Here is a 21,176-nt window from a genome sequence, read left to right on the forward strand (position 1 = left end):
AATACGTTACATTTGTTGTTCATTAGCTTTATCAAAGAGCTCACTTTCTGAAAATTAACTCAATTGACATGCACTTGCATTTGCCTGGCTTTAAACGCGTTCAAGAAATTGTTAATGTATTGTTTTTAATAGCATCTGAAAGAAAAGTCGACATTGTCATTGTTTAATTGCATTACATTCGCAGAAACCACAACCACAAAAGTGGAAAAACAATTCATACAGCAACAACAAGAACAAGTACAAGAACAACAGCACCTACAAATACAGGCTGAACAAACTGTGCATAGAAAAACGAAAACCAAGAAGCATAAAAAACATACAGATATAATACATCAAGAACAAGAAGTACACCAACATCATGAAGTTGAGAAAGAAAGTCTTGAGGCAATTGACGATTCCGAATACGTGCAGGAAGAAACCTTTGCCAAAGAATTTAACACTGAATCACCGAAACTTGAAACACTTGAGCAAATTGAAGACCTTTCACCACATGTCACAACACTATCCACGCAAAATCTACCAAAAACTATACACGAAATAGTTTCAGGTGTAAATACCACAGAACTTTCCACACCGAAACCAGTCGAAGCTCAAATCCAAAATGATATTTTACCACAAAAGACTCTAGCACTTAAAGAGGAATGCATGGCATTTGATGAGGTTAGTTCTGGTTTGGATCAGTCCAAACCACAAGTTAGCAGGCTTAGTGAGCAGGTTGAGGTACATGAGAGGCATGCGGTTTCCGTTAGTGAGACGCAAACAAAGGAAACTCCCAAAGAATTAAAATCTTCGAAAATTCCAAAACTTTTAAAAGCTGAGCGAAAGGTGAGGGAATCGCGTCCATTGCTAATCGAATCGCCAAGCATCGCGAATTCAGTTGGAGATCTAGAATCTCTAAAAACTCCGGCGCAGCAAGCTCATAGCGAGATTTTACTGTCACATGAACTTACATCAGAACAAAATACAACATTGGATAGTTTGGACGCTTTGAAGACTCCTTCAGTAGCCACAGAAAACGTTCAATCACAGTTTCTGCCGATGGAAGGACTTTTAGTCTCAGAAAATTTCAGAGGCGAAACTATTGCAAAGGAGGTGTTACAACTTAAACCTGTCAGTGAGCAAATATCTCCGCAGTTCACTTCAAACTTAAGTGTTGGCATTAGCGAATGTCAACCCGAAGATTCTATAACTAAGCTTAAACCTCATTCGGAAGCTAGAACTGAGACCATGTCCACAACCATACAAGAATTTAAGGCATTTAGCACCAGTGAATCAAAAGTATTAGAAAGTGTTGACGAATTGAGTCAAGAGTCGCTTCCCGTCAAATCACTAGCTGAATTTTCCATTAAGCCTGAAGAGGCTCCACTATTGGTACAGGAAGTTGAAAAAATGGAAACGCTCGGTGGAGAAGAGCCCGTAAAGAAACGACCAGCTGAATTTAAGGCAGTCCAAGAATTGGTCTTAACTGAGGGCTTAATAAACACAATGGCAGATTCGCGAAGTCCAACTGAAGATAGCTTACCAACATTCAAAGCCGACTCGCAAGAAGCTCATTTCAGTTTAGAAACTCAATCACACATAATTACGCAGGAGACTATATCTAGTGAAGAAAGTCCAAGCGACTTAATTTTATTAAATATTCCCAAAAACGTCGATGCCACAGTCAGTCAAACAATTTCCCATCCAGTTGGCGAAATCACTGAAACTCATTCGGTTGAAATGGCAGAACAACTTTTGAAGCCTTTAGTTGAACCTGTGAAGCCTGTAAAAGAAACAATTACCAGTTCACTTGGCACTGCATTAGAAAACGAAGAAGTCGTTTATGATACCGTTGATGTAATCGATTATGCGAAAACAGATCTCAATCAAGGAAAAATAAGTATAACGGAGGGCGAACAAGTTGCTGAAGTGCATGCACAAACAATTATAGATTCAGAGCAGCAGTTACTTCCAAAAATTCCCGACAGCGTACAGGCAAAACTAGATATTATTGAGCAAAAGGCAATACAAATTGAAGAGGAAACAGCTATTGAGAAAGAGACTCTTTTGTCTATACCAAAAGATGCAGTTGGACAAGCTGCACAACAAGGAATAATTCCCGGCGAGTTAAAGGTTACCAGTACATGGGAAGTGCAGCCTCAACAAACATCCGTTAATATTGAAAGTGAAGATATCAAACCAGTATCTGCAATTCCAGCGTTCGAAACCAAGCCAATTGGCGTTAAAAGTCAACAGGACTTGCTGGAGGGTACAGAGTATCTGGAAGAGCTTCAACAACCCGATCAGAAATCTGGAACGTTAGTTATGTTTGAAAATCAACAACCCTTGGAGATAACTGATGTTCAGATTACTGAAACAAGCCCCGAGCTTATCGATACATTGCCAAAGCACACAAAGTCATCAGCACATGAAACCACGGATACACTTGCGCATACAGAGCACACGGAAGTAATTTTATTGGAGTCCACTTTAAAACATGAGAGTGAAAGCAAGCCAACTTCAGTAGTGGCTGATATAACAATACCTCCACTATACGGTACTGATGTAACTGAACAAGCTTTACTTGAAACCCTACAGTCTCATGAGGAGAAAGCACAACCTCAGGAGCAATTCACAGGACCCACATTTAGTTTACTACAACCACTAGAAACCAGTTCCTTGATAACTATAGAACAGGAGACGACAATGCCATCAAAAGATGTTGGCACCCTACACAACGCAGCTATTTCTACATCTGGAGCTTTGAGGGTAGCAAGTAAGGTGGGCAATCAGCATATGGAATCGCTTCAAGAGCTTGATGAAAGGACCCAACCTCAACAACATGCTCATGTTGATATTGGTGAGATTACCGCAGCCGAATGTGAGGAAGTAACATCTTTGGATACTGTTAAAAATTACGAAGTCCTTGATATAAATAAATCTAACATTGGTAATGTGGAAATTATACAAAATACCTCTGCAATAAGCACATCAACAGCAATGATTAGTGAACAAGCAGATGAAATCAAAGAGTCAACTACAATTCAACCAACAGCGATCGCACCACATTTCAGTGATTTTACCAAAAGATCTCCACTGTCAGAGGAGCCAACTGTTTTGGATTCTGCTGAAGAGCTTACATCCATTATACCTACACCGCAAAATAGCCAACTAATAATAACCAAATTAGAGGAGATAAATGTTCAAGAGACCAAAACATGTGAGAAAGAGGATCAATTTGAACAAATCAGGCAACCCATTGCACAAGCAACTAAAGTTACTTTGGATTCTACTACGGGAGTGGTTATTAGTCAAAAAGAATATACTTTTGAATCAGAACAAGATTTCCAAATTCCCAAAGTTCCTTTGGAGCATGCAAGGCCCGTTGCTTCGGACTTACTAAGGACTCCATTGACGGAAAAAGTGCACGAAAATCAGGCGACCGCGAATCTTGATGATTTTAACGTATCTAGTAAACTCGCCAAGTCAAGCATTGATACATTAAACGAAACTAGTACAACGGAAATTTTAGTTTATGACTACATAAAAGCTGATAAAAGCGGCGAGGAACCTGAGTGTATAGGATCACAGACAATAATTCCACATGAACATACGGTAATCTCAGAATGTATGCCTATAGTCGACGTGGAAGGATTTAGTGAAACGCCTGAGAAGCAAAGAAATGCTCATCCCGTTCAAGATAGCTTTAGCCAGTTAGCTATTTCAGAACATCAAAATATTTTGCATGCTGAGATGACCTTCGATATAGCACGTTCACAAGAGTTTAGTGCTAAGATTAATGAAGTTATTCCAACATTAATAAGTAAAAATGTGAATGAGGTTGAAGTGTATGAATCGACGGATGAAACAAAGGCTAGTGATAATGTTAGCGGTATACATGCGGAAATTTCGCATGTAAAAACATTTGCACATGTGACAGATCTACAGCAAACAGTAGAAACGACAGATACCTTTATTACACAAGCCTTAAGCTCATCGTCAGTAACTCCTAACGAAAACGCATCACAACTGAAGTTACCTGTGAATACATCAATCCGACTCGTAGAGGACGCAAAAGATTTTACTGTTCCTACATTAAATACGGCAGTTGCCCAACCGAGCTTGGCAGAAAAACATTATGAAGTGACAGTCACCGAGAGTCAATGTGCCGAGGGTGCTGAACTTATTTTATACCCCCAGAAAACATTAGCCAGTGCCACGGAATCATTAAATGAAATGTTTCAAACTACGCCAGAATCATTGGAACTGGTCACTTATCAAAAAGAGACCGATATAAAGCCGGCAGAATGTGAAGAGGGTGTTGTTAAGTCAGTATTAAGTGACATTCTTCAATACACCACAACTTCGGATGTATTGCCTTTTGAAGTGTCGGAGCAGTTAGAACATCCCAAAATAGTAACTCAGGAAGCTCAAATACATTCATTACTAACTTCAGATGCAAACAAATTAAACGTGAAAGTGGATGAATTAGTTCTTCAAAAGGAAGACACATTCGCGGATTCTCGTCTAATTGGGCACGGCAAACTTTTTATTGAAGGAACGCAACGAGAAACAGTAATCTCTGAGATTTTGCCCATGGAAAATGTTGGCAACGTAGATAGAGGCAACGAAGCGATACCAGTTGAAGCACAAGTTTCGACACCATTACAGTCACATACAACTATATTGAAGGTTGATGCATTTGAAAAAACAGATGATCTAAAACCCAAATATCAAGATGAAGAACACTACGCAAAGATAAAAAGTGACTCTCAAACGAAATGCGCAAGAGTGACAACAACTCAAACGCCGTTCATTAAAGAAGATGATTTTGCTCCCCTTTCAATTATTGAAACAAGAGCTCAAATTTCCAAAACACAAATGGAACCATTGGTGACCGAGGAAATTATTGGCATGAGTTCCGTTCACGAAACTTACGACTTACAACGACCAAAAGAAGCAAATGCAAATATAATTCGCGAGTCTCCAAATGAGGCTGTTACAATTACTAATCAGTTGGCTTATGAAGAATCTCCTACAATACCGCAAGCAAAGAACAATTATGCCAAAACAAATATTAACTTCGTTGAGAGCTCTACTAAAACGGTTGAAGGATCAACTGTAAACGTATACGAAAACGTTGAAGGACATGGTGACTTTAAACCTCAAACTGCAAAGACCACCTCTGACATATTTGCAAACATGAAGGTTTCGGTTGTGGAAGAGGTTTCTGTTTTACCAACTGTGGAGAATATATCAGGAACAGGGCCTAAAGAAGCTATAGCAAAGGCCGAAAATATTATGCATAGAAATTTACTTGTAATGGATCAACTAATATATGAAAATGTGACAAATTTATCAGATATCCCTCCAGGAACAGATAGTGCGTCTTTTGCGCCTATTGATGAAAAATTCGCACCACTTTCTAGTGAATTTCATGAGAAGGGGAACCTTCTTGAAACAACTAGTCCTACACTAGACGTAGAATATGCAATTCCAACAATAATGCCATTTAGTTCTTGTCTTCATGGAGAAACTATTACAGAAGAACGAGTCACAATACTACATAAACCAGAAGATAAGCAGCTCATAAATGCAAATGTTAGCTTTGAACAAAACACCTCAAATCAAATTAAAGTGCTCAGCTTAACGACAGGTGATGCACCAATTGAAATGGATGATGTAAAAATTGAAAATAAACACGTCAATTTGCCTCTTGATAATATACTTCTTGAAAACGCACAATGTACGAAAACACAAAAACCAATTAAAATTAAGCATACTAAAGATGCCAGTCCTGCAGACTTGGATATACTTTCTGAGTCTCAATCACAAACTTCATCAAAAACTGAGTATGAAAGTTTAAGCTTATTTGAAACGGTAAAAGCATCGCTGGGTAAGTACTCTGTAAGGTTAGAAATAAGAAGATCAACAAAAAAGGCGTATTACTTTCATTACCACTTGACCCTCAAACTACAAAACACATATTACACAAAACAAAAACCAAATTACATACAGAATTAAGTACTAAAATCATATTTTTTACACAGATACAATACAAGCCACAGACACACAACACACAAAACAAAAGACACCAACACAAATAAAAGAAACAAAAGAAGTTGAAATATTGGAAATTCCTGAAACAATTCAAGTTGTAGAGGAAATCTCAAAAGATGGAAAGCTTAAGAAAAAGAAAATACGTACTCGAATAATTAAAAAAGTTAAGGGCGATAAACAAGAGGTCACCAAGATCGAAACCGTCGAAGAAGACGACAAACAACCTGAAACTACTGTCACTTTCGAAGAACTTCCTGTGGAGGAAGAGCAGCCTGAAAACATCAAGGAACTTCCAGAAGAGGTTCGTGTTGTTGAAACTGTTTCTGAGGACGGCAAGCCAAAGAAGAAAAAGATCCGCACACGTGTCATCAAAAAGGTTAAGGGTGACAAACAAGAAGTCACCAAGATCGAAACCGTCGAAGAGGATGACAAACAACCAGAAACCACAGTCACAGTTGAAGAGATTCCTGTGGAGGAAGAAAGACCTGAAGAAATCAAGGAACTTCCAGAGGAGGTTCGTGTTGTGGAAAGTGTTTCTGAGGACGGCAAGCCGAAGAAGAAGAAGATACGCACACGTGTCATCAAGAAGGTTAAGGGTGACAAACAAGAAGTTACCAAAATCGAAACCGTCGAAGAGGATGACAAACAACCGGAAACTACTGTCACTGTCGAAGAACTACCTGTGGAGGAAGAACAACCTGAAGAAATCAAAGAGCTTCCAGAAGAAATTCGTGTCGTTGAAACCATTGCTGAGGACGGAAAGCCGAAGAAGAAGAAGATACGCACACGTGTCATCAAGAAGGTTAAGGGTGACAAACAAGAAGTCACCAAGATCGAAACCGTCGAAGAGGATGACAAACAACCCGAAACAACAGTAACCGTAGAAGAAGTTCCAGTGGACGAAGAACTACCTGAAGAAATCAAGGAACTCCCAGAAGAGGTTCATGTTGTGGAAACTGTCTCTGAGGACGGCAAGCCGAAGAAGAAAAAGATCCGCACACGTGTTATCAAGAAGGTTAAGGGTGACAAACAAGAAGTCACCAAGATCGAAACCGTCGAAGAGGATAACAAACAACCCGAAACCACAGTCACAGTTGAAGAGATTCCACTGGAGGAAGAACAACCTGAAGAAATCAAGGAGCTTCCAGAAGAAATTCGTGTCGTTGAAACCATCACTGAGGACGGCAAGCCGAAGAAGAAGAAAATACGCACACGTGTTATCAAGAAGCTTAAGGGTGACAAACAAGAAGTCACCAAGATCGATCGAAAGAAATCAAGGAACTTCCTGAAGAGGTTCGTGTTGTGGAAACCATTACTGAGGACGGCAAACCGAAGAAGAAGAAGATACGCACACGTGTCATCAAGAAGGTTAAGGGTGACAAACAAGAAGTTACCAAAATCGAAACCGTCGAAGAGGATGACAAAACAACCGGAAACTACTGTCACTGTCGAAGAACTACCTGTGGAGGAAGAACAACCCTGAGAAATCAAAGAACCACCATTGTGAGGACGGAAAGCCGAAGAAGAAGAAGATACGCACACGTGTCACAGTTCGAAACCGTCGAAGAGACTCCTGTGGAGGGAGAAGAACTACCTGAAGAAATCAAGGAGCTTCCAGAAGAGGTTCGTGTTGTGGAAACCATATCTGAGGATGGCAAACCGAAAAATAAGAAGATACGCACACGTGTAATCAAGAAGGTTAAGGGTGACAAACAAGAAGTCACCAAAATCGAAATCGTCGAAGAGGATGACAAACAACCCGAAACAACTGTCACTGTTGAAGAACTTCCTGTGGAGGAAGAAAAACCTGAAGAAATCAAGGAGCTTCCAGAAGAGGTTCGTGTTGTGGAAACCATTACTGAGGACGGCAAACCGAAGAAGAAGAAGATACGCACACGTGTTATCAAGAAGGTTAAGGGTGACAAACAAGAAGTCACCAAGATCGAAACCGTCGAAGAGGATGACAAACAGCCTGAAACCACCGTCACAGTTGAAGAGACTCCTGTGGAGGAAGAAAAACCTGAAGAAATCAAGGAGCTTCCAGAAGAGGTTCGTGTTGTGGAAACCATCACTGAGGACGGCAAACCGAAGAAGAAGAAGATACGCACACGTGTTATCAAGAAGGTTAAGGGTGACAAACAAGAAGTCACCAAGATCGAAACCGTCGAAGAGGATGACAAACAACCTGAAACCACTGTCACAGTTGAAGAGATTGCTGTGGAGGAAGAGAAGCCTGAAGAAATCAAGGAACTTCCAGAAGAGGTTCGTGTTGTTGAAACCATTCACTGAGGACGAAAGAAGGCAAACCGAAGAAGAAGAAGATACGCACACGTGTCATCATCAGAAGGTTAAGGGTGACAAACAAGAAGTCACCAAGATCGAAACCGTCGTCGAAACCACTGTCACAGAAGAGATGACAGAAACAAGGAACTTCCAGAAGAGGTTCGTATTGTGAAAACACTGAGGTGGCACTCCAGATACGCACACGTGAAGAAGGTTAAAGGGTGACAAACAAGAAGTCACCAAGATCGAAACCGTCGAAGAGGATGCCTGAGGAAGCACGAAGAACAACCTGAAGAAATCAAGGAGCTTCCTGAAGAGGTTCGTGTTGTGGAAACCATCACTGAGGACGGCAAACCGAAGAAGAAGAAGATACGCACACGTGTTATCAAGAAGGGTAAAGGGTGACAAACAAGAAGTCACCAAGATCGAAACCGAAGAGGATGACAAACAGCCTGAAACCACCGTCACAGTGGAAGAAGTTCCTGTGGAAGAAGGACAACCTGAAGAAATCAAGGAGCTTCCAGAAGAGGTTCATGTTGTGGAAACAATTACTGAGGATGGCACTCCAAAGAAGAAGAAGATACGCACACGTGTCATCAAAAAGGTTAAGGGTGACAAACAAGAAGTTACCAAGATCGAAACCGTCGAAGAGGATGACAAACAGCCTGTGTCACAGTGGAAGAAATTCCTGTGGAGGAAGAACAACCTGAAGAAATCAAGGAGCTTCCAGAAGAGGTTCGTGTTGTGGAAACCATCACTGAGGACGGCAAACCGAAGAAGAAGAAGATACGCACACGTGTTATCAAGAAGGTTAAGGGTGACAAACAAGAAGTCACCAAGATCGAAAAACCGTGGAAGAGGATGAAACAAGGAACTTCCAGAAGAGGTTCGTAACTGAGGATGGCACCCAAAGAGAAGAAGATACGCAACAAGAAGGGTTAAGGTGACAAACAAGAAGTCACAAGATCGAAACCGTCGAAGAAGACAAACAACCTGAAACCACTGTCACAGTGGAAGAAGTTCCTGTGGAGGAAGAACAACCTGAAGAAATCAAGGAGCTTCCAGAAGAGGTTCGTGTTTCCTGTGGAGGAAGAAAGAAACCTGAAGAGTCACACAAGAATCAAGGAGCTTCCAGAAGAGGTTCGTGTTGTGGAAAACCACAACCTGAAGAAATCAAGGAGCACTGAGGATGGCAACCACCAGAGGATGGCAAACCGAAGAAGAAGAAGATACGCACACGTGTCATCAAGAAGGTTAAGGGTGACAAACAAGAAGTCACCAAGATCGAAACCGTCGAAGAGGATGACAAACAACCTGAAACCACTGTCACAGTGAAGAAGTTCCTGTGGAGGAAGAACAACCTGAAGAAATCAAGGAGCTTCCAGAAGAGGTTCGTGTTGTGGAAACCATCACTGAGGACGGCAAACCGAAGAAGAAGAAGATACGCACACGTGTAATCAAGAAGGTTAAGGGTGACAAACAAAAAGTCACCAAGATCGAAACCGTCGAAGAGGATGACAAACAACCCGAAACCACCGTCACAGTGGAAGAGCTTCCTGTGGAGGAAGAACAACAGGAAGAAATCAAGGAACTTCCAGAAGAGGTTCGTATTGTGGAAACAATTACTGAGGATGGCACTCCAAAGAAGAAGAAGATACGCACACGTGTCATCAAGAAGGTTAAGGGTGACAAACAAGAAGTCACCAAGATCGAAACCGTCGAAGAGGATGACAAACAACCTGAAACCACTGTCACAGTGGAAGAAGTTCCTGTGGAGGAAGAACAACCTGAAGAAATCAAGGAGCTTCCAGAAGAGGTTCGTGTTGTGGAAACCATCACTGAGGACGGCAAACCGAAGAAGAAGAAGATACGCACACGTGTTATCAAGAAGGTTAAGGGTGACAAACAAGAAGTCACCAAGATCGAAACCGTTGAAGAGGATGACAAACAGCCCGAAACCACTGTCACAGTTGAAGAGATTCCAGTGGAGGAAAAACAACCTGAAGAAATCAAGGAGCTTCCAGAAGAGGTTCGTGTTGTGGAAACCATCACAGAGGATGGCAAACCGAAAAAGAAGAAGATACGCACACGTGTCATCAAGAAGGTTAAGGGTGACAAACAAGAAGTCACCAAGATCGAAACCGTCGAAGAGGATGACAAACAACCTGAAACCACTGTCACAGTGGAAGAAGTTCCTGTGGAGGAAGAACAACCTGAAGAAATCAAGGAGCTTCCAGAAGAGGTTCGTGTTGTGGAAACCATCACTGAGGACGGCAAACCGAAGAAGAAGAAGATACGCACACGTGTAATCAAGAAGGTTAAGGGTGACAAACAAGAAGTCACCAAGATCGAAACCGTTGAAGAGGATGACAAACAGCCCGAAACCACTGTCACAGTTGAAGAGATACGCTTCCAGAAGACGTATTGTGGAAACCATCACAGAGGATGGCAAACCGAAAAAGAAGAAGATACGCACACGTGTGTAATCAAGAAGGTTAAGGGTGACAAACAAGAAGTCACCAAAATCGAGACCGTCGAAGAGGATGACAAGCAACCTGAAACCACCGTCACAGTGGAAGAAGTTCCTGTGGAGGAAGAACAACCTGAAGAAATCAAGGAGCTTCCAGAAGAGGTTCGTGTTGTGGAAACAATCACTTTGGATGGCATTCCTAAGAAGAAGAAGATCCGCACACGTGTTATCAAGAAGGTAAGGGTGACAAACAAGAAGTCACCAAAATCGAAACCGTCGAAGAGGATGACAAACAACCCGAAACCACTGTCACAGTTGAAGAGATTCCTGTGGAGGAAGAACAACCTGAAGAAATCAAGGAGCTTCCAGAAGAGGTTCGTGTTGTGGAAACCATCACTGAGGATGGCAAACCGAAAGAAGAAGAAGATACGCACACGTGTAATCAAGAAGGTTAAGGGTGACAAACAAGAAGTCACCAAAATCGAGACCGTCGAAGAGGATGACAAGCAACCCGAAACCACCGTCACAGTGGAAGAAGTTCCTGTGGAGGAAGAACCACCTGAAGAAATCAAGGAGCTTCCAGAAGAGGTTCGTGTTGTGGAAACCATCACAGAGGATGGCAAACCGAAGAAGAAGAAGATACGCACACGTGTAATCAAGAAGGTTAAGGGTGACAAACAAGAAGTCACCAAAATCGAGACCGTCGAAGAGGATGAGAAGCAACCCGAAACCACCGTCACAGTGGAAGAAGTTCCTGTGGAGGAAGAACAACCTGAAGAAATCAAGGAGCTTCCAGAAGAGGTTCGTGTTGTGGAAACAATCACTGAGGATGGCATTCCTAAGAAGAAGAAGATCCGCACACGTGTTATCAAGAAGGTGAAGGGTGACAAACAAGAAGTCACCAAGATCGAAACCGTCGAAGAGGATGACAAACAACCCGAAACCACTGTCACAGTGAAGAGATTCCAGTGGAGGAAGAACAACCTGAAGAAATCAAGGAGCTTCCAGAAGAGGTTCGTGTTGTGGAAACCATCACTGAGGACGGCAAACCGAAGAAGAAGAAGATACGCACACGTGTAATCAAGAAGGTTAAGGGCGACAAACAAGAAGTCACCAAAATCGAGACCGTCGAAGAGGATGACAAGCAACCTGAAACCACCGTCACAGTGGAAGAAGTTCCTGTGGAGGAAGAACAACCTGAAGAAATCAAGGAGCTTCCAGAAGAGGTTCGTGTTGTGGAAACAATCACTGAGGATGGCAAACCGAAAAAGAAGAAGATACGCACACGTGTAATCAAGAAGGTTAAGGGTGACAAACAAGAAGTCACCAAAATCGAGACCGTCGAAGAGGATGACAAGCAACCCGAAACCACTGTCACAGTTGAAGAAGTTCCTGTGGAGGGAGAACAACCTGAAGAAATCAAGGAGCTTCCAGAAGAGGTTCGTGTTGTGGAAACCATCACTGAGGACGGCAAACCGAAGAAGAAGAAGATACGCACACGTGTAATCAAGAAGGTTAAGGGTGACAAACAAGAAGTCACCAAGATCGAAACCGTTGAAGAGGATGACAAACAGCCCGAAACCACTGTCACAGTTGAAGAGATTCCAGTGGAGGAAGAACAACCTGAAGAAATCAAGGAGCTTCCAGAAGAGGTTCGTGTTGTGGAAACCATCACTGAGGATGGCAAACCGAAAAAGAAGAAGATACGCACACGTGTAATCAAGAAGGTTAAGGGTGACAAACAAGAAGTCACCAAAATCGAGACCGTCGAAGAGGATGACAAGCAACCTGAAACCACCGTCACAGTGGAAGAAGTTCCTGTGGAGGAAGAACAACCTGAAGAAATCAAGGAGCTTCCAGAAGAGGTTCGTGTTGTGGAAACAATCACTGAGGATGGCATTCCTAAGAAGAAGAAGATCCGCACACGTGTTATCAAGAAGGTGAAGGGTGACAAACAAGAAGTCACCAAGATCGAAACCGTCGAAGAGGATGACAAACAACCCGAAACCACTGTCACAGTTGAAGAGATTCCAGTGGAGGAAGAACAACCTGAAGAAATCAAGGAGCTTCCAGAAGAGGTTCGTGTTGTGGAAACCATCACTGAGGATGGCAAACCGAAAAAGAAGAAGATACGCACACGTGTAATCAAGAAGGTTAAGGGTGACAAACAAGAAGTCACCAAAATCGAGACCGTCGAAGAGGATGACAAGCAACCTGAAACCACCGTCACAGTGGAAGAAGTTCCTGTGGAGGAAGAACAACCTGAAGAAATCAAGGAGCTTCCAGAAGAGGTTCGTGTTGTGGAAACAATCACTGTGGATGGCATTCCTAAGAAGAAGAAGATCCGCACACGTGTTATCAAGAAGGTGAAGGGTGACAAACAAGAAGTCACCAAAATCGAAACCGTCGAAGAGGATGACAAACAACCCGAAACCACTGTCACAATTGAAGAGAGTCCAGTGGAGGAAGAACAACCTGAAGAAATCAAGGAGCTTCCAGAAGAGGTTCGTGTTGTGGAAACCATGACTGAGGATGGCAAACCGAAAAGAAGAAGATACGCACACGTGTAATCAAGAAGGTTAAGGGTGACAAACAAGAAGTCACCAAAATCGAGACCGTCGAAGAGGATGACAAGCAACCGAAACCACCGTCACAGTGGAAGAAGTTCCTGTGGAGGAAGAACAACCTGAAGAAATCAAGGAGCTTCCAGAAGAGGTGCGTGTTGTGGAAACCATCACTGAGGAGGGCAAACCGAAGAAGAAGAAGATCCGCACACGTGTTATCAAGAAGGTGAAGGGTGACAAACAAGAAGTCACCAAGATCGAAACCGTCGAAGAGGATGACAAGCAACCCGAAACCACTGTCACAGTCAGTGTAGAGAAGAACAACCTGAAGAAATCAAGGAGCTTCCAGAAGAGGTTCGTGTAGTGGAAACAATTACTGAAGATGGCACTCCAAAGAAGAAGAAGATACGCACACGTGTAATCAAGAAGGTTAAGGGTGACAAACAAGAAGTCACCAAGATTGAAACCGTCGAAGTGGATGATCAACAACCCGAAACCACTGTCACAGTGGAAGAATTTCCTGTGGAGGAAGAACAACCTGAAAAAATCAAGGAGCTTCCAGAAGAGGTTCGTGTTGTGGAAACCATCACTGAGGATGGCATTCCCGAAGAAGAAGAAGATCCGCACACGTGTTATCAAGAAGGTTAAGGGTGACAAACAAACAAGAAGTCACTTGAAGAAATCAAGATCGAAAACCGTCGAACAATCAGGATGACAAACAAGATACGCACACGTGAAACCACTGTCACAGTTGAGGAAATTTCTGTGGAGGCAGAACAATCTGAAGAAATCACGGAGCTTCCAGAAGAGGTTCGTGTTGTGGAAACCATCACTGAGGATGGCAAACCGAAAAAGAAGAAGATACGCACACGTGTAATCAAGAAGGTTAAGGGTGACAAACAAGAAGTCACCAAGATCGAAACTGTTGAAGAGGATGACAAACAGCCTGAAACCACTGTCACAGTTGAAGAGATTCCAGTGGAGGAAGAACAACCCGAAGAAATCAAGGAGCTTCCAGAAGAAGTACACGTTGTGGAAACTATTTCTGAAGACGGCACTCCAAAGAAGAAGAAGATCCGAACACGTGTTATCAAAAAGGTTAAGGGTGATAAACAAGAAGTCACCAAGATCGAAACCGTTGAAGAGGATGACAAACAGCCTGAAACCACTGTCACAGTTGAAGAGATTCCAGTGGAGGAAGAACAACCTGAAGAAATCAAGGAGCTTCCAGAAGAGGTTCGTGTTGTGGAAAGCATCACTGAAGATGGCAAACCGAAAAAGAAGAAGATACGCACACGTGTAATCAAGAAGGTTAAGGGTGACAAACAAGAAGTCACCAAGATCGAAACCGTTGAAGAGGATGACAAACAGCCCGAAACCACTGTCACAGTTGAAGAGATTCCAGTGGAGGAAGAACAACCTGAAGAAATCAAGGAGCTTCCAGAAGAGATTCGTGTTGTTGAAACCATCACTGAAGACGGCAAACCGAAGAAGAAGAAGATCCGCACACGTGTTATCAAGAAGGTTAAGGGTGACAAACAAGAAGTCACCAAGATCGAAACCGTCGAAGAGGATGACAAGAAACCCGAAACCATTGTCACAGTTGAAGAAATTTCCGTTGAGGAAGAACAACCTGAAGAAATCAAGGAGCTTCCAGAAGAGGTTCGTGTTGTGGAAACAATCACTGAAGATGGCGCTCCAAAGAAGAAGAAGATCCGCACACGTGTAATCAAGAAGATTAAGGGTGACAAACAAGAAGTCACCAAGATCGAAACCGTCGAAGAGGATGACAAACAACCCGAAACAACTGTCACTGTTGAAGAACTTCCTGTGGAGGAAGAAAAACCTGAAGAAATCAAGGAACTTCCTGAAGAGGTTCGTGTTGTGGAAACCATTACTGAGGACGGCAAACCGAAGAAGAAGAAGATCCGCACACGTGTAATCAAGAAGATTAAGGGTGACAAACAAGAAGTCACCAAGATCGAAACCGTCGAAGAGGATGACAAGCAACCTGAAACCACCGTCACAGTGGAAGAAGTTCCTGTGGAGGAAGAACAACCTGAAGAAATCAAGGAGCTTCCAGAAGAAGTACACGTTGTGGAAACTATTTCTGAAGACGGCACTCCAAAGAAGAAGAAGATCCGAACACGTGTTATCAAAAAGGTTAAGGGTGATAAACAAGAAGTCACTAAGATCGAAACCGTCGAAGAGGATGACAAACAGCCCGAAACCACCGTCACAGTGGAAGAAGTTCCTGTGGAGGAAGAACAGCCTGAAGAAATCAAGGAGCTTCCAGAAGAGGTTCGTGTTGTGGAAACAATCACTGAAGATGGCGCTCCAAAGAAGAAGAAGATCCGCACACGTGTAATCAAGAAGATTAAGGGTGACAAACAAGAAGTCACCAAGATCGAAACCGTCGAAGAGGATGACAAGCAACCTGAAACCACCGTCACAGTGGAAGAAGTTCCTGTGGAGGAAGAACAACCTGAAGAAATCAAGGAGCTTCCAGAAGAGGTTCGCGTTGTGGAAACCATCACTAAGGACGGTAAACCGAAGAAGAAGAAGATCCGCACACGTGTAATCAAGAAGGTAAAGGGTGACAAGCAAGAAGTCACCAAAATCGAGACCGTTGAAGAGGACGACAAGCAACCTGAAACCACCGTCACAGTGGAAGAAGTTCCTGTGGAGGAAGAACAACCTGAAGAAATCAAGGAGCTTCCAGAAGAGGTTCGCGTTGTGGAAACCATCACTGAGGACGGCAAACCGAAAAAGAAGAAGATACGCACGCGTGTTATCAAGAAGGTTAAGGGTGACAAACAAGAAATCACCAAGATCGAGACCGTTGAAGAGGATGACAAGCAACCTGAAACCATCGTCACAGTGGAAGAAGTTCCTGTGGAGGAAGAACAACCTGAAGAAATAAAGGAGCTTCCAGAAGAGGTTCGTGTTGTGGAAACAATCACTGAAGATGACACTCCAAAGAAGAAGAAGATCCGCACACGTGTAATCAAAAAGGTTAAGGGTGATAAACAAGAAGTCACTAAGATCGAAACCGTCGAAGAGGATGACAAACAGCCCGAAACCACCGTCACAGTGGAAGAAGTTCCTGTGGAGGAAGAACAGCCTGAAGAAATCAAGGAGCTTCCAGAAGAGGTTCGTGTTGTGGAAACAATCACTGAAGATGGCACCCCAAAGAAGAAGAAGATCCGCACACGTGTAATCAAGAAGGTTAAGGGTGACAAACAAGAAGTCACCAAAATCGAGACCGTTGAAGAGGATGACAAGCAACCTGAAACCACCGTCACAGTGGAAGAAGTTCCTGTGGAGGAAGAACAACCTGAAGAAATCAAGGAGCTTCCAGAAGAGGTTCGCGTTGTGGAAACCATCACTGAGGACGGCAAACCGAAGAAGAAGAAGATCCGCACACGTGTAATCAAGAAGGTAAAGGGTGACAAGCAAGAAGTCACCAAAATCGAGACAGTTGAAGAGGATGACAAGCAACCTGAAACCACCGTCACAGTGGAAGAAGTTCCTGTGGAGGAAGAACAACCTGAAGAAATCAAGGAGCTTCCAGAAGAGGTTCGCGTTGTGGAAACCATCACTGAGGACGGCAAACCGAAGAAGAAGAAGATACGCACGCGTGTTATCAAGAAGGTTAAGGGTGACAAACAAGAAATCACCAAGATCGAGACCGTTGAAGAGGATGACAAGCAACCTGAAACCATCGTCACAGTGGAAGAAGTTCCTGTGGAGGAAGAACAACCTGAAGAAATAAAGGAGCTTCCAGAAGAGGTTCGTGTTGTGGAAACAATCACTGAAGATGGCACTCCAAAGAAGAAGAAGATCCGCACACGTGTAATCAAAAAGGTTAAGGGTGATAAACAAGAAGTCACTAAGATCGAAACCGTCGAAGAGGATGACAAACAGCCCGAAACCACCGTCACAGTGGAAGAAGTTCCTGTGGAGGAAGAACAGCCTGAAGAAATCAAGGAGCTTCCAGAAGAGGTTCGTGTTGTGGAAACAATCACTGAAGATGGCACCCCAAAGAAGAAGAAGATCCGCACACGTGTAATCAAGAAGGTTAAGGGTGACAAACAAGAAGTCACCAAGATCGAAACCGTCGAAGAGGATGACAAGCAACCTGAAACCACCGTCACAGTGGAAGAAGTTCCTGTGGAGGAAGAACAACCTGAAGAAATCAAGGAGCTTCCAGAAGAGGTTCGCGTTGTGGAAACCATCACTGAGGACGGCAAACCGAAGAAGAAGAAGATCCGCACACGTGTAATCAAGAAGGTAAAGGGTGACAAGCAAGAAGTCACCAAGATCGAAACCGTCGAAGAGGATGACAAACAACCCGAAACCACAGTCACAGTTGAAGAGTATCCTGTGGAGGAAGAACAACCTGAAGAAATCAAGGAGCTTCCAGAAGAGGTTCGTGTAGTGGAAACAATCACTGAGGATGGTAAGCCTACGAAGAAGAAGATCCGCACACGTGTTATCAAGAAGGTTAAGGGTGACAAACAAGAAGTCACCAAAATCGAAACCGTCGAAGAGGATGAGAAACAACCCGAAACCACTGTCACAGTTGAAGAGATTCCAGTGGACGAAGAACAACCTGAAGAAATCAAGGAGCTTCCAGAAGAAGTACACGTTGTGGAAACTATTTCTGAAGACGGCACTCCAAAGAAGAAGAAGATCCGTACACGTGTTATCAAGAAGGTTAAGGGTGACAAACAAGAAGTCACCAAGATCGAAACCGTCGAAGAGGATGACAAACAACCCGAAACCACTGTCACAGTTGAAGAGATTCCAGTGGAGGAAGAACAACCTGAAGAAATCAAGGAGCTTCCAGAAGAGGTTCGTGTGGTGGAAACACTCAGTGAGGATGGCACTCCAAAGAAGAAGAAAATCCGCACACGTGTAATAAAGAAGGTTAAGGGTGACAAACAAGAAGTCACTAAGATCGAAACCGTCGAAGAGGATGACAAACAACCCGAAACCACTGTCACAGTTGAAGAGATTCCTGTGGAGGAGGAACAACCAGAAAAAATCAAGGAGCTTCCCGAAGAAGTACACGTTGTGGAAACTATTTCTGAAGACGGCACTCCAAAGAAGAAGAAGATCCGTACACGTGTTATCAAGAAGGTTAAGGGTGACAAACAAGAAGTCACCAAGATCGAAACCGTCGAAGAGGATGACAAACAACCCGAAACCACAGTCACAGTTGAGGAGATTCCAGTGGAGGAAGAACAACCTGAAGAAATCAAGGAGCTTCCAGAAGAGGTTCGTGTGGTGGAAACACTCAGTGAGGATGGCACTCCAAAGAAGAAGAAAATCCGCACACGTGTAATCAAGAAGGTTAAGGGTGACAAACAAGAAGTCACTAAGATCGAAACCGTCGAAGAGGATGACAAACAACCCGAAACCACTGTCACAGTTGAAGAGATTCCTGTGGAGGAGGAACAACCAGAAAAAATCAAGGAGCTTCCCGAAGAAGTACACGTTGTGGAAACTATTTCTGAAGACGGCACTCCAAAGAAGAAGAAGATCCGTACACGTGTTATCAAGAAGGTTAAGGGTGACAAACAAGAAGTCACCAAGATCGAAACCGTCGAAGAGGATGACAAACAACCCGAAACCACTGTCACAGTTGAAGAGATTCCAGTGGAGGAAGAACAACCTGAAGAAATCAAGGAGCTTCCAGAAGAAGTTCACGTGGTGGAAACTATTTCTGAAGACGGCACTCCAAAGAAGAAGAAGATCCGTACACGTGTTATCAAGAAGGTTAAGGGTGACAAACAAGAAGTCACCAAGATCGAAACCGTCGAAGAGGATGACAAACAACCCGAAACCACAGTCACAGTTGAAGAGATTCCACTGGAGGAAGAACAACCTGAAGAAATCAAGGAGCTTCCAGAAGAGGTTCGTGTGGTGGAAACACTCAGTGAGGATGGCACTCCAAAGAAGAAGAAAATCCGCACACGTGTAATCAAGAAGGTTAAGGGTGACAAACAAGAAGTCACCAAGATCGAAACCGTCGAAGAGGATGACAAACAACCCGAAACCACTGTCACAGTTGAAGAGATTCCTGTGGAGGAGGAACAACCAGAAGAAATCAAGGAGCTTCCCGAAGAAGTACACGTTGTGGAAACTATTTCTGAAGACGGCACTCCAAAGAAGAAGAAGATCCGTACACGTGTTATCAAGAAGGTTAAGGGTGACAAGCAAGAAGTCACCAAGATCGAAACCGTCGAAGAGGATGACAAACAACCCGAAACCACAGTCACAGTTGAAGAGATTCCAGTGGAGGAAGAACAACCTGAAGAAATCAAGGAGCTTCCAGAAGAAGTTCACGTGATTGAAACTATTTCTGAAGACGGCACTCCAAAGAAGAAGAAAATCCGCACACGTGTTATCAAGAAGGTTAAGGGTGACAAACAAGAAGTCACCAAGATTGAAACCGTTGAGGAGGATGACAAACAACCCGAAACCACTGTCACGGTTGAAGAGCTTCCCGTGGAGGAAGAACAACCTGAAGAAATCAAGGAGCTTCCAGAAGAGATTCGTGTGGTGGAAACAATCAGTGAGGATGGCACTCCAAAGAAGAAGAAGATCCGTACACGTGTGATTAAGAAGGTTAAGGGTGATACCGAGGAAGTAACAAAAATCGAAACCATTGAAGAGGACGATAAAAATCCGAAGACCACTATAACTGTGGAGGAATCAGATGTAAAGAGTCCATTTGGTGAAAAGCTGAAACTTAAAAAGCGAGTTGTTGTTCATAAACCTGAAGATGACATTTCCGTGGTGGAGCTACCTGAAAGAAAATCTATAATTATTTCTGAAAAGCCAGATGGCACTCCTACCAAAACAGTTATTAAGACAAAAATCATTAAAAAAGTTCAAGGTCCCAATATGGAAGTCACCAAAGTTCAGACTGTTGAAGAATACGAAAAACCACCACTGACAACAGTGACAGTTGAGAACTTCGAAGCCCCGTTCCCTGATCTTCCCGAAGAAAAGATCACAGAGATTGTTGTCCTTCCAGATGAAATTATTGAGTCGCAAACTATAGATGAAGACGGCCAAGAAAAAATAATAAAAACAAAAAAACGGATCATAAAGAAACCGAAAGATGAGTTTAATGAAGAAGTGACTGAAATTGGCATTACTGAACAAGAATCAGGAGAGCCAATTTACAGCATAACTATCAAGGAACTCCCCATTACTGAACCTTCTCAAACTGATAATAAGTCATTTGAGTTACCGGAACAAGTTTCTGAAATAGAGTTGGTTAATCCTGATGGAACGAAGAAGAAAAAAACGGTTAAAACACGATCCTTCAAAAAGAATATTGATGACAATCTTGATGAGGTCACTACAGTTAACATAATTGAAGAAGAAAATATGGAACCAATAACTACTGTGCAAGTTGAAATTCTTCCCGTCGAGGAATCTTCAGTATTGCCAATTCCAATTGAAGAGTTACCGGAAGAAACTGTAATTGAAGAAGTTTCTGAAAACAAAAAGCCGAAGAAGAAGACTACCAAAACGCGAACATTCAAAAAACAGGGTCCTGAAGAAGAAGAATATTATCAAATTCAAACTATCGAGGAAGAAGGCAAAGAGCCATATTCGTTGGTACGGGTTGTAAGTGATGAGAACATTGCTGACATTATAGACATTAGCAAGCTTGATGATGAACAACTTCCCAAACACAAAAAACAAAAGCCACACAAACAGAGGGGTAAGAACACAATTCACTACACCATGCATACACCACATCTTACACGAAAACTAAAAAAAATGAAGTATACGCT

General features: G+C 42.9%; 1 protein-coding gene across 1 annotated transcript in view; it reads left to right on the forward strand.

Moving 5' to 3' along the window:
• Positions 1-21,176, forward strand: part of LOC117567728 (titin) — a 121,180-nt gene that overhangs the window by 77,551 nt on the left and 22,453 nt on the right. Inside the window, 11 exon segments of the mRNA XM_052005716.1 lie at positions 185-5,875; positions 6,030-7,228; positions 7,912-8,224; positions 9,316-9,363; positions 9,684-10,639; positions 11,243-11,329; positions 11,755-12,580; positions 12,794-13,296; positions 14,167-14,880; positions 15,094-16,083; positions 16,297-21,103. Of these exon segments, the coding sequence (XP_051861676.1) occupies positions 185-5,875; positions 6,030-7,228; positions 7,912-8,224; positions 9,316-9,363; positions 9,684-10,639; positions 11,243-11,329; positions 11,755-12,580; positions 12,794-13,296; positions 14,167-14,880; positions 15,094-16,083; positions 16,297-21,103 (16,134 nt within the window).

This window comes from Drosophila albomicans, chromosome 3, assembly GCF_009650485.2.
Source record: "Drosophila albomicans strain 15112-1751.03 chromosome 3, ASM965048v2, whole genome shotgun sequence".
Classification (NCBI taxonomy): domain Eukaryota; kingdom Metazoa; phylum Arthropoda; class Insecta; order Diptera; family Drosophilidae; genus Drosophila; species Drosophila albomicans.